At 39.8% G+C, this 13,592-nt stretch overlaps 1 protein-coding gene across 3 annotated transcripts in view; it reads left to right on the top strand.

Moving 5' to 3' along the window:
• The window catches only part of MFSD11 (major facilitator superfamily domain containing 11), a 65,525-nt gene that overhangs the window by 40,968 nt on the left and 10,965 nt on the right, over positions 1–13,592 (top strand). For all 3 annotated transcript variants that reach the window (XM_085892131.1, XM_085892129.1, XM_085892132.1), the window contains 4 exons: positions 4,899–4,957; positions 9,611–9,767; positions 11,600–11,631; positions 11,820–11,885. In XM_085892131.1, coding sequence (XP_085748257.1) covers positions 4,899–4,957; positions 9,611–9,767; positions 11,600–11,631; positions 11,820–11,885 — 314 coding nt within the window. The remainder of the gene's footprint in view (positions 1–4,898; positions 4,958–9,610; positions 9,768–11,599; positions 11,632–11,819; positions 11,886–13,592) is intronic.

Raw genomic sequence — 13,592 nt, 5'->3', positions numbered from 1 at the left:
ATTGGATCTTGTGGGTTCCAGAAAAGTGTGAACATCACTTTTCTGGCCAATGGTTGACTTTTGAACTTCTTTTTGACTGGTGATGTCAGATGTTTCCACTCCGTACTCTGGTGATTTACTCTCTGGCTCCTGATGTTGGATCCGCGTCTTGTCTCCAGTGACAACGCATCTCAAAAAAGCATTTCCTTCATGATGAAAGTAGTTCAAAGGGCTTTGGCAGATCATCACATGGTTGTGCTTGTGCTCTTCTCTGAGTTGTTTTGGAACCCTTCTTACAGAAACTTTATGAAAGCGAAGTCGGTTGTTGATCATTTCATATGCAGAACCATGACTGATGTTCAGATGTTGTGTCGACCGTCGGTCATCTAGAATCATGGTGTGGACTCGTTCAACATTTCCTTCTGTTGTGGATGTGGATAGGCGTCCAAATCGTTCATCGTCAGTGACACTTGTGCGACCATTTTTGAACATGGTAATCCAATCATACACACTCCGCTGTGGTATAGCACTGTTCCCATATTGTGCTGAAAGTCTGTGATTGATTTCTGCCCCGGTACACCTTCAGCCCACAAAAATCGTATTACTGCATGCTGCTCTTCTTTGGTGCAAATGGCAGCGGAGCATCTTGTTAACTCCCTCACAATGACACAACTACTGACTGCTCAAGGTTGAAACTGCTTTACAATGATGCAGACAGTTCATGTTTGTACCTGCACGTACAATGAGCAATGTAGTCAACACAACACAGTTTTTAATAAATCATTGCGGATACTTTTCGACTCACCCTCGTAATTCTTGTAAAAGTACCAGGATGTTTCTCATATCTTTGCCCTGCATGTTATGTATAAGCTTCAGAATGAGTCTGAGATCTTTGTACTGTACAAAAAGATGATATGTTGCATAATTTATCTCTAGTAGAATTGATTACCATATTTTTTTGGCTTACAAGTCCACACTTTTTACCGGAAGTCCGGCTTATCTATACTTCAAGACATTGAATCGCATAACTGAAATAATTTTTTTGCAAAGTGTGGTATTTTCTGAAATAAATTGTATAATTTTTAATTTAAAACACCACAGCAAGTTTACATTTAACTTTGTGGCTGCATTCCTAGAAAGTATGATGTGAAGCAGAAGATATATTCCAATGAATATAATGTTATAATGGGGGTGGGGGAGAGCGGGTTGGGGATGTATTCCCAGGGCTCATTTCTGGTCACCTTAACATAACTTTAACCTCGCTTAACTACATATTTGAGACAAAAATTGGACAAATTAATAAAGAACACACATGAAGTAAACAGTTACAGGAGTACTTACCAAAATGTAGGGCTGAGATTTCTTTTCGGGATGAGAGAGCTGCAGGTGTGGAGTGGAGGGGTTACAGGGAGCGAGAAGCAGGCCTTTGTGTTATGGATGGACAGCTCAAATAATTTGTGAGCTGGGAAGGCAAAGGGGAGGTAGCCCCATTGTGATACAGTGCTCCCTCACCCTGATCGGGCTTTCGGGTGAGTCACGCGGCAAATCTGGAATCGAGGAATCTCCGATCGAGCTATCGAATGGACCGCACGGTGAATCCGGATTGGAGAAGTCGTCACCGTCGTGCGATCAGTGCTGAGGAAATACTGTTTGTATGAAGATGAATCTTCTGTTGAGAAAACAATGTGGGTTAATTGTGGCTGCAAAGCTAGGTGGACAAACATTGAGTGCTAGTATCACAATGTGTCAGGTGTTAATTTTTATTAAGTACATAGTTGGTGAACCGCAACAAAATGTAATGTGCTACAAGCCAGTGCTGATAATGATTCTGTAGGTTGTTTTAAATGCTGTACCTCTACATGATAAAAAAAAACCTGTTGAATAACTATTTGCATTCCTTATTTATCCGAAAGGTCGTCCCACAAAGTAATTCAAAAAATATACACAAAACAGCTCATTAATATTCATGACCCTGGAAGTACCATAGGCAGGGATGGATGCCTTGTGTCAGGGAGGAATTAACACCTCTATTGTTCTGAATGACAGTTTTGCTGACTACCTAGTTGATCTAGCTTCGTCTTGTACTCCAAATCAACTTATCTATGAATGAAGGAAAGAAAAATGTGAAAATTAGCCAATTCCACTCGTAATCCACATCAACTTGTCGGCCGAAAATACAGACTATTGAAGATCATTTATGCAACTTCGTAAAGCCCTTTGCCGATCTAATATGCTTTGCCAAATATATTATGGTTTTTTGGTTTATTTGTTTGCTTATATCAATTCATTCCTTTCTTTCCTTCATTCATTTCCAATATCTTGAATTAACGGTGCTTTGAAAGTTGCGTGAGTTTCACATATGAGGTCGAGATGAACTTTCACTTAATTATGGGGATGGTCCTGACCTAAATGAGGACACTGGACTGGCATCCCCAAGATGTGTATCTTAATCCAGTTGATGATGGCAGTGGAATATTTGAATTCTAAATTTCATGAAACCAAGCTGGTCTTGGGAGATGGATTACCATGTTGTTATGAGATTGTCGATTAAATCCTCGATTGATTATAAATGGCCTTCAGGATGAGGTTCATCTGCCTGACCCATCTTATCTGGTCGACTTGTGTGCCTGTGAGAAATAAATGTGCTACCCTGCACCCAAGGTCAACTTGAGTTAATTGCACGAAAGTCATCTTTTAAGGTCAGCGTCGCCTTTGGTATAAATGGCGGTTTTCAATAAAATGTTTGAGGCTGACACTGATCTTTGTTCAATTGGATTCTCAATGGGAATTACTGAACTTGAAGTTATTTTTCTCTTAACTTGTGTTTGCATGTCTTATGAAAATGATTGAGAAAGATTGCGTTTAGAGAAACAACTGCTTTTCCTCTCTCAATGACATTTTACAAATATTTGTCTGAATTTTGGTTGGAACTTTTTGCTGAATTTACTTGTCATGGAGTAATTGAATCATTACACCTTTTCTAAATAATGTCTAAGGTTTTTCTTCTTCTTTCCTCCACAAGAGTGAAGCTCATGGAATAGCAAGAATGAATTGACAGTGGAGTAGCAGGGCAACAATTTGACACCATCATCAAGGAAATAATGAGCAGGAAAAGGAGAGACAGAGAGATTAGAGTACTGAAACTACTAAAGAAGAGGGTTAGGTTAGGAAGGGCTAATGGAGATAATAAAGATCAAGGGAGAGGGGGAAGGTAACATGAGATTGTGGTGTACTGCTTGCTTGAAGACCGGGAGGGAAGAATGGGAAAGAATGGCCACGGCAAGGTGGTTCTATAGATGGAAGAAGCAAGGAACAAAGGAGTTGAGGTGTATAGTCAGCCTGGACTTTGGAAATTTTACCAGGAGGGGGTTATTAGAACAACTGGTGCACTCCAGAGTTGCTGGGGAGTCGGAAGACAGAAAGCAGAGAAAGCAATGTTGGAGAATCGATGGGAGAAAACAGAGACCACCAACCTGCCTGTGATGCGAAATCACCAGATGTCGTGCTTCATTCTCATCATGGGTGATGCCAATGATGTGGAGAGCTTTAGATTACATAGAATCCAGGAGAGACTTGTGCAATACTGGGCACCAACCCATAGGGGAGAGCCGTACTCCATTGAGCTTAGATTAAAAAATACCTTGTTCACTCTGAGTAGCTCTGATTTTCCAAAGAAAGACTGATCGACGGCAGATGCCCAGTCTGTAGTGGCCTTTGAAGACCAGCTTTGCTATGTGGTCCAGCCAGGAGATATCATGGCTGATAATGAGTCTGAGAAATTCAAGATATTGAACCTCTTCCTTTAGCACACCATGGAAATAGATCGGCGGGTTAGTTTGACTGTCCTTTCTCAGCTACAGGGTGAGACTAGCCTGGTGTTGGCTTCCTGGTTATGGTGGCTGGCTTAGGATCTTAGGGTCCTGAGTTTGATCCCTGTTGGCTGCTGAACTGGTAGAGTGGCACAGCATCAGCGGCACAGCCACGCTTCCAAGAAATGATTGCTACCCGGCAGCCAAGCTGCCATATGCAAGAACAGAACAGGGTGAGACAGTGAGATAGTTCAGGATTGAAGGAAACATGTCCCATTTATCAGACCATTATCTAATCAATTCCAGATCTGCAGAGTGATGAAGCTGCCATTTGATTAATTTACCAATTTGATTCCTCAAACTGGATGAATTAACAGAAACATTCAAGTCAACATTTCTTTTCAATTTTGTCAGGCTTCTTTTTCAAATTATGTTATTGTTATAATAGTTTGTGGACAATTATTGACATTGTAGTTCACCAAATGTTGTTAAGGTCACATGTTGTGCTCATTCGCACAAGAAAAACTAATTAAATAAATAAATCAAAGGGAAACAATTTAACAATGCAGAGCCTTGCTGGAGTTATGTGACTAGGTGGCCCCTTTCATACACTTTGACACTATATTAAAGAACATCGCACGGAAAGTTACATTAGTGTTGATCTCCGTACGCACTCACTCAAACACACAAACCAATTACAATAGACTCTAGCTCCCTTTTGGTTGAGGCTAATAATATCAGATGCTCTCTGCATATGCTGAACATAGGAAGTTCAGCTTTAATAAGTGAAACATGTTGGTTCTCCCAAAAATTTGCATCGTCACTGAAACACTGAAAGTGGTAGGCATAGCTATATTATTGGAAGGAATGAATTGATGCAGTGTTTGCAATTTACTTATTATTTTTCACTGGAACATCTGTTCTGATGTGTCTTGGTTTGAAGAATATTCTCCCAGTTGACATCCACTCCTGTTAAGTTGAAAGTACAGATTAGTTTTCCACCATTTCCAAATCCCTCTTTGTTGAGCAAAATCGGTTGGATACATTTTGTTAAAAAGGGAATAATTGCAAATTTATTTTGGCTTATTGATTTGGTGACCTTTTTTTCAGTTTGTTATTTGGCAACCTGTACGTCTACATCAGCTGGCGTGGCAAGACTCGCATCACTGGTACATCTTACTTGCAATTATTGAACACTACACCCTGTCAGGAGATCTCTACAGGTCATTGATATTGACCATGACCCAACAGTACACACAATCTGTGTTCTTGATCTACTTTCGGAGTTTTAATTGATTATTGTGAGTCTACCTGGGCTGCCTCTTTTCTGCTCTTGGTTATTTCTCATCTGTAAAACTTTACACCATTTACGATCCCCCACACCCCATGTCTCCCACCCCACCTACACAATAGATTTCCCCTTCAACCCTACCTACTACCTAACATATTTAACGACATACAAAATTTTCTTAATACATTCATTTGTTTGCCCACTTGGCTGCTAGTTGCACCATTCCTGGGAGCATGGCTGTGCTGCAGATGTGCAGGGGCCTCTAAGTTAGTGCAGGAATTTGGCCAGGGTACTGATAAGTTGTTTCCTCTTCATCAAAAGGCACTGGGTTATTTCACCAGCAGCCACTGCTCTCAGATGGGTCTCCAGCTTAATATTCTCATTGACGGATGGATGTTGATATAATGTGCTGCTACAAAGCACCAGGATAATTGTTTATAGGTGTGCTGGAAATCAAATCAAGGTGAGTGCGCAATGGTGGGTGCACTACCTCTGAGTTATTCTGCTGACTGATACTTCCCTGATTAATAAGCCAACCCATAGTTCCGAGTCACACACTGTTGAACAAATCAGAAACTGAAGAATATCACCAGGGTCTCATGACTTTGCCTGACTGTGTGTACTGAGTAAAAGTCTTAGCTGACCACATTTTCAATAATTTGTAATATCTCCCTTGCAACTAATATAAACCCACACCATGCTCAATATATCAAACTCGATGAGACTCAAAATAATAGTTTTATATGAAGACGGCAATTCCTCGAGAGAAATATCCTGCAAAACAGGTATTTCCAGATCTGGCATTCAAACAATAATACAAGTGTCATTAAACTGGATAACTTAAAGATAGACAACTGCTTGGAAGGCCTAAAACTTCAACAAAACTGATGAATAATACTTAAAGATAAGTTCCTTCAGGAAAAAAAAAATCGAGCACTCTATTTGCACAAGAACTAGCACAAACATCAAGAGTTCAAGTGGACTCTCTTGGCTTAGATGCCTTAGAAGGTCTCTTCTCAAAAGTGGTCTCCATGGGTGAGTTGTTAAAAATATCTTTCTGCATTAAGGTAACATAGCCAAGACACTGAAATATGCCCAATAACATTAGAGTTGGGATACTAATCGGTGGGGAAAAGCACTTTGGAGTGACAAGCCAAAGTCTGAAATTTGTGGAACAAAAGTTTGAAAATGATGGTCACGAATAAATGAAAGCAGTCGCCAATCCAGATTTTCCCTTGTTATGAGCTCGTCAGGATGAAATACTGCCAAATCGTTTAGTCGTGACCATCCTAAGCTCGTTAAAAATACAAATCGAACCTCCTAACCCATAAAAGCGTACATCTCGGTCTTCAAAGACCTGATTGCTACAGGGATGACATCCTAGTTTGGGGGTGATGTGTCAGCACAATTTATGAGCATGACGTCATTGTCATGTCACATTGAGGGTTTGTGTGCTCCTTTAATTTATTATTCCTGACTGCAAACCTCCTAACTGGTGATCAGTATGGCAGACACTATGTGTTTGTGTGGCAGGCGACACTTGTTGCTCACAGTTCGTGCAGCAAGTGCTGTGATGGTACACTATCTGTGCCCTGCTGCCTCATCAAGTTAGAGGGTTTGATTTGTGTGTGTGTATATGTATATATATATATATATATATATATATATATATATATATATATATATATATATATATATATATATATATATATATATATATATATATATATATACCTGTACATACGAGGTGTGTTCAAAAAGTATCCAACCTTAATTTTCCGTGCGTAAACAAATGAAGCTAGGGAGGCGTGGTTTGGTGCATGTATGTAGGCGATCCTAATCTGTATGCGTGAATATTTTCCCGCCTGCAGAAGCTGTCAGTCGCCGACAGACCGCCGATGAGTGAGGAAGTGTAAGTGAGCGCCGTCGGATTTTCGTTTTTGACAAAATGACGGATCACTGTGGTCTCATCGCCAGTGATCACTGTGTTGAAGAAGTTGGGATCGCTGTTCACAGTCTCCAACATGTCCTGTGCGATCTCCAAACGGAGTTGCTTCTGCTCGATCGTTAGCAGCTTTGACACGAACTTCGCTGAGATTCTCCTGAAGCCCAAATCCTCAGTCACAATGGAATGAACGGATCCAATGCCGACGCCCGTCTCGTCTGCAAGTTCTCTGATAGTGATTCGATGATCCTGCATCAGCAGGGTCCTCACTTGGTCAATGACGATATCATTTCGGGATGTTGAGGCCCTACCAGAACGTGCTTCACTTTCCACTGATGTGCGACCATCTTTGAAGTGGTTGTACCACTCTTTTATCTGTGTGGTGCCCATTGCTTCGTTCCCGAAGGCCTGTTGAATCTTGCGGATCGTTTCCACTTGGGAATCGCCAGGCTTTACACAAAATTTGATGCAGTAGTGTTGTTCAAGTTTTTCCGTCATTTTGTCAAAAACGAAAATCCGACGGCGCTCACTTACACTTCCTCACTCATCGGCGGTCTGTCGGCGACTGACAGCTTCTGCAGGCGGGAAAATATTCATGCATACGGATTAGGATCGCCAAGATATGTGCACCAAACCATGCCTCCCTAGCTTCATTTGTTTACGCACGAAAAATTATGGTTGGATACTTTTTGAACACACCTCGTATAATGTATGCATGTGTGTATTTTGACTAATGCTCTCAGTCTTTCATGTGCTTTTTTTCCAAACTCCAGGCGTACTTTCATGTGCCTTTTTCTCAGGAGTGGCTTCCATTTGGCCATTCTCCCCATAAAGCCTAGATTTATGAGGTGTTGCAGAGATTGTTGTCCTTCTGGCAGGTTCTCCCATCTCAGGACAAAAAGTTCAAATTTAATCCATTTTAAGTTCAGATTTTAACACAACAAAATGTGGCAAAACTTAAGCGTTGTGAATACAGTACTTTCTGAAGGAACTGTTATATATATATATGTATTTATATATATATATATATATATATATATATATATATATATATATATGTATATGTATATGTATATGTATATGTATATGTATATGTATATGTATATGTATATGTATATGTATATGTATATATATATATATATATATATATATATATATATATATATATATATATATTACATACATATACTGTAGATCCTACATTCGTAAAAGCACACTGAGTATTAAAATAATTAATGTTGTATAAAAGCCTGGCGTTTCGAAAACAAGCTCGTTCTTTTTCTTAGAGGCATTAAGAGTGGTGGTGGCCCCACGTTAAGTTCTGTTGGGGATGCTTTGCATTGTGGATTGATGCGGTGTCAATGGAACATGACACTGATGTCGTGCACATAAATTATGCCGACACATCACTTCCAAACTAGGATGCTGTCCGTGTGGCCCTCAGGTCTTTGAAGGCTGAGATTTATGCCTTCATTGGTTAGTGGATTCAATTTGTATCGACTAACGAGCTTAGAATGGTCACACCTTCAAAGTGATCTCCCTGGGAGTCTAAACACGCTTGCCAACATCGCTACCATGCTTCAAAGCACCCTTGGAAGTCATCTGAAAGGCCATTCAGCTCTTTGGTCACAGTTCTCTGGATCTCTTCTGTCGATGCAAAATGAGTTCCTTTCATTGGAGTTTTGGATGTCAGTCAGATCGCACCAATATTCTCACCCTTTGATACTTTCGTCCTTTTTGGCAATCTATTGACATCCCAACCGCACATCGTCATTCACCTCCATTCTCCCTTCTACAAATCTATTGACCCACTCAAAAGCATGTAATCTTGACATTGCATCTTCCCCGTATACCAGTTTCAACATGCTGAAAATGTCTGTGCCTCTTTCCTTTAGTTTTAAAAACTTGATGATTCTCTGTTCCATAAATTTGTCATTCATCTTCAGAACACGATTGCAACACTTGTAATTTTAACAAAACTCCAGTTTGGCTACAAAACTGAACTATTCGATACAATGGCTAACACAGTGCTGTCAGGAAGATTACAATGCATATCCAATTACGAAACCCAAGCCAGTGCTGCCACCTGTCGATAAAAAAATACATCAGTCCTGGAACTTTAGTGTCAGATCTTGTGTGAGTGAGTGAGTGAGTGCGTGACAGACAGACAGACAGATTTAGAGAGATTAATTTTTTTTTCCCTGCAATGCATCGAGTTTTACAACTTTTGTGCATATTCAATCAGAAGATGGATGCAAAAATATACTAACTTTACATAAAATATCCATCCACTGAACAGTCTTCGTCTGAGCCTTCATTTTACAATGGTCAAAGTTACTTTTCATGACTCAGCACTGATTGCTTAATGACTGTTGGGAAAATTAAGTTTTGATCGATGTACTGTACTGCATTTAATTGTGGTTGGATTGTTTCAGATGGTCCAAATAATTATATTTTACTTTCTTCCTCTATTGTGATGCTCGCATGGATACAAGATTCATCTGTTGAGGCATTTTTACAGGATTGTGCTTATCCATATCTGCATTATAGATATGCCTGTGGGTTGTGTTACTGTGATAATTGCAGATTCTGACCGGAGAGTGCTATTCACGGTGCTGGCGGTCATCAGTTTAGCAGGGACTCTTCTTTTGCTTACCATACAGCAAATTCCCAGTTTTACCAGTGGGCCCTCCTCGGAGGAGCAGTCCAGCTTGATGAATAATCCTGAACCTTCAACTTCAACGTGAGTTCTTCCTTTCCACATACACAGGATGGTACTTTAGTTGGAGTAGCAGTATTGCTCCAGTTGTTTTTACAACAGTGCGGAAGGTAAACACAGGTTATGTTTTCACCCCTGTCTGCTTGTCTGTTTTTCTGTGAACAGGATAGCTCAGAAAGTTGTGGACGGAATTGGACGAAATTTGGCGGAGACTGGTGTGTGACGAGAACAAAATTATTAGATTCCCAGTGAAGATCCGGATCTTACTCTGGATCCAAATACTATAATTTTTAATATAATTTTTCACCATTAAGAGATGGGGGCCACCGATTATATCGCACAATAGCTTAAAGAGTTATGGACAGGTTCGGCTGAAACTTGGTAGCATGTTGGGTATGTAACTAGGACGAATAAATTTCATGTTGGTGAAGATCCAAATCCAGATCCGGAAAGGAGACTTTTTTAAATTTGTTAAGTGATTCTTCACCAGTGAAAGATGGGGCGAAAAACGATATACAGCATAATATCTCAAAAAGTTGTGGAGGGGTTATGACAAAACTCGGTGGATGAGTTGGTTAGGTGACAAGAACAAGCCGATTCTATTTTGGTTCAGTGTGGATCCAGATCCGGCCTATCAATGAGATACCAAACGGAAACTGTTCTGCCTGGCGGAGGTATGCGCTCTTCCAAGTGCCATTCTTGTTAACTCCGCCACTGAAGGTGGACGGAGGTTATATTTTCACCCCTGCCTGTCTGTTATTTGTCTGTCTCTGTCTATCTGTGAACAGGATATCTCAAAAAGTTGTGGACAGATTCAGACGAACTTTGGTGGAGAGGTTGGGTGTATGACAAGGATGAAATGGTTAGATTTTGATGAAAATCCAGATCTGAATCAAGATACTAGAATTTCTAAAGTGATTCTTCACCATTGAGAGATAGGGAAAAAGAGATACAAAGCACGATATCTCAAAAAGATATGAACGGATTTGGAAGAAACTTGGTGGACAAGTTTGGTGTGTGACAAGGACGTATTGATTCAATTTTGGTGAAAATCTGGATACGGATACGAGATTTATTTTAAATTTCTTAAGTGGATCTTCACACTTGAGAGACTTGGCCAAAAATGATATGAAGCAGGAAATTTCAAAAAGTTGTGGACGAGTTATGATATAATTTTGTGGATGAGTTGGGTAGTTGACAAGAACAAGCTGGTTAGATTTGGGTTCATGGCCAGATCCAGATCCGGCCTATCAGTGGGATACAAAACGTAATTGTTCAGCCTGGCCGAGATGTGCGCTCTCCCAAGTGCTGTTCTAGTTTTTGATGGTATTCGGATTTAAACATTATCGCTGGCCATTATCATTCTTTATGAAACACCTTGGTCATCTCCATATACATATTGGAGGATATTAAAGTCGAATGTACGCATAAATTCTTTTTTATTCACGACGTATTGGGTGATGTTCTTTTACGGAAGCGCATATCATTTGCTTGTTTATTTTGATGCATTATTTTTGGACGTTGGGTATATTAGATTGCTCCTTTTTTATATCAGTCGTGGACAAGACATTATTGACTTCTGCAGAAATTAGGGGGAATTTCAATTAATCTGAATATGCTGCTTTTGTTAATTTTGGGATGCGAAGTAACATGTTTTTTTTTTTAATTATTATTATTGGATCAGGAAACAGAATGATTAGATCAGATCGAGTAATTCTGTTTTTCAAACTTGCCTTGTTTCACTTTAAATATGCTCCTTATTTGTACATTTACAAGTAAATGGCCCCTTTGGGGTTTGTTGTTGTTCCTTTTGATATTGTACGACATTCATTTGTCCCTTTTATTTTGCTATGTAGGGGTGGACTTGCCCAAGCAAAGCAAGCATTGCGTAAGTTACATTTTGTATCTGACAGCTCTTTTTGTATTTGAGCAAGCACACAAATAATAAATTTAATGACAAAACCAATGAAGAAAAATGCACAAAAAATTATCTTTACTGATCAATAAAAGTAAATCCATCCCGTGTTGATGTGAAGTGGTGATTGATTTTAATTTCTTCTTCTTTTTCTGCATCAGGAAACTCTGTGAAACTCTTCTTTACCCGTCACATGTTTTTCCTCAGTGCGTGCATGGCATATACAGGTAATGCGATTGTTTGTCGTTTATTTTATTTTGTTTGTGGTGCAGTGTCAATTTAAAAAAAAATCAATTCATTAATAGCCAGAGTAATTAAATGGTCAATGTAATTGATGGGCTGAAATAATAAGGATGGTGTAAAGTGAATCTGAAATTTTAATTCTACATTATCGTAAAATAATGGTATTACCGAACATTTGTGGAGTGGTAATTGCAATATCTAGAAATTCATGTTGGCGTAGGCCCTCCCTCTAGCAGCAGGAGTATTCACCCCATCCCCTCCTCCTGGCTAGCATTGGGAGTGTGTGTAGAGCCCCCTGGCATGAGTGTGTGTGGGTACCCTCTCCCCCCCAACATGGCAGGAGTGTGTTGGCCCCCCCCTACAGTGAGAGTGTGTGCTGAATGGGCCACCTCGCTGGGTGTTTGGGGGGGGGGGTTGGAGGAGCTGTTGGGTGAGTGGGGCTGAAGCATGCATGGCAGCAAAGGAGGGCAGGGGGTGCAACGTGGTGGTATCCTGATAAGATTGGAGGGATTTGTTGCAAAGTTTACCTGTATCATTACTTTTATTACCCTTGCCAAAGGAGAGGGAATTGCATTTGGGTCCGTTAGTCTTTTTGCTTGTCTGTTTCTTTGTCCGCACAGAACTTTTGTTTTTCTCCGCAGTCGCTTTTCGGATTGAGACTAAATTTTCACCATTGGAGCGTCTACTCATGTAGAATGTTTTAATGATAATTAAGACGTCAAAGGTCACATGGTGTGGCAGCTTTGTTGGAAAAACCGAAAAAATTTTGACCTCTGTATCTCTGAAACCGCACCAAGAAAAAAATTGAAACTTGGCACATGGCAAGTACACCTCATGGGGTATAAGTGTGATTTTTTAATGACGTCATCATTGCATATGTACAACGTGACATCTGATCAGTATGAAAAATTTTGAGGGTCATCTAAGGATAAAATGGTCCACAGAGAAAAAAATTGATGCCATCGGTCATGTGGTTCGGCAGCCATATCTCTCTTCTTCTTCTTTGGGCTGCTCCCGTTAGGGGTTGCCACAGCGGATCATCCGTATGATCCGCATAGTGATTTGGCACATGTTTTACGCCGGATGCCCTTCCTGACGCAACCCTGGTCGCCTCTTATGACACAGGGATATGGTACACCTATTTTAACCGGGGTATACACCGGCCCAGTACACTGGTACTCACTTCGCCGACCTCGGAAGGATGACAGGCTGAGTCAACCCCCTGGTGTATTAATTCAGTGGCCCAACGGGGCTTGAACTCAGGACCTTTTGGATCCCAAGCCGCTGCCCTAACCACTACGCCAACACCAGGATATTTCGGTAGATATATATATATATATATATATATATATATATATATATATATATATATATATATATATATATATATATATATATATATATATATATATATATATATATATATATATATATATATATATATATATATATATATATATATATATATATATATATATATATATATATATATATATATATATATATATATATATGTTTTTTAAACCTTCAAAAATCTCCTCTGAAGTGGCTGAACAAATTGAGGCAAAACTTTACATGTATGACCGTCTCTCCAACAGGAACAAAAGGTTCACACATGACGTCAAAGGTAACATGGTTTGGCAGCCATATTGGATTTACCCTAAAACCTGTAAAAAAATCTTCTCCAGAAT

The sequence above is a fragment of the Eptatretus burgeri genome, chromosome 8, assembly GCF_056783735.1.
Source record: "Eptatretus burgeri isolate ZD-2024b chromosome 8, Ebu_testis_v1, whole genome shotgun sequence".
Lineage (NCBI taxonomy): Eukaryota > Metazoa > Chordata > Myxini > Myxiniformes > Myxinidae > Eptatretus > Eptatretus burgeri.
Note: the sequence above shows the minus strand (reverse complement) of the source record. Positions and strands in the feature narration are given on the sequence as shown.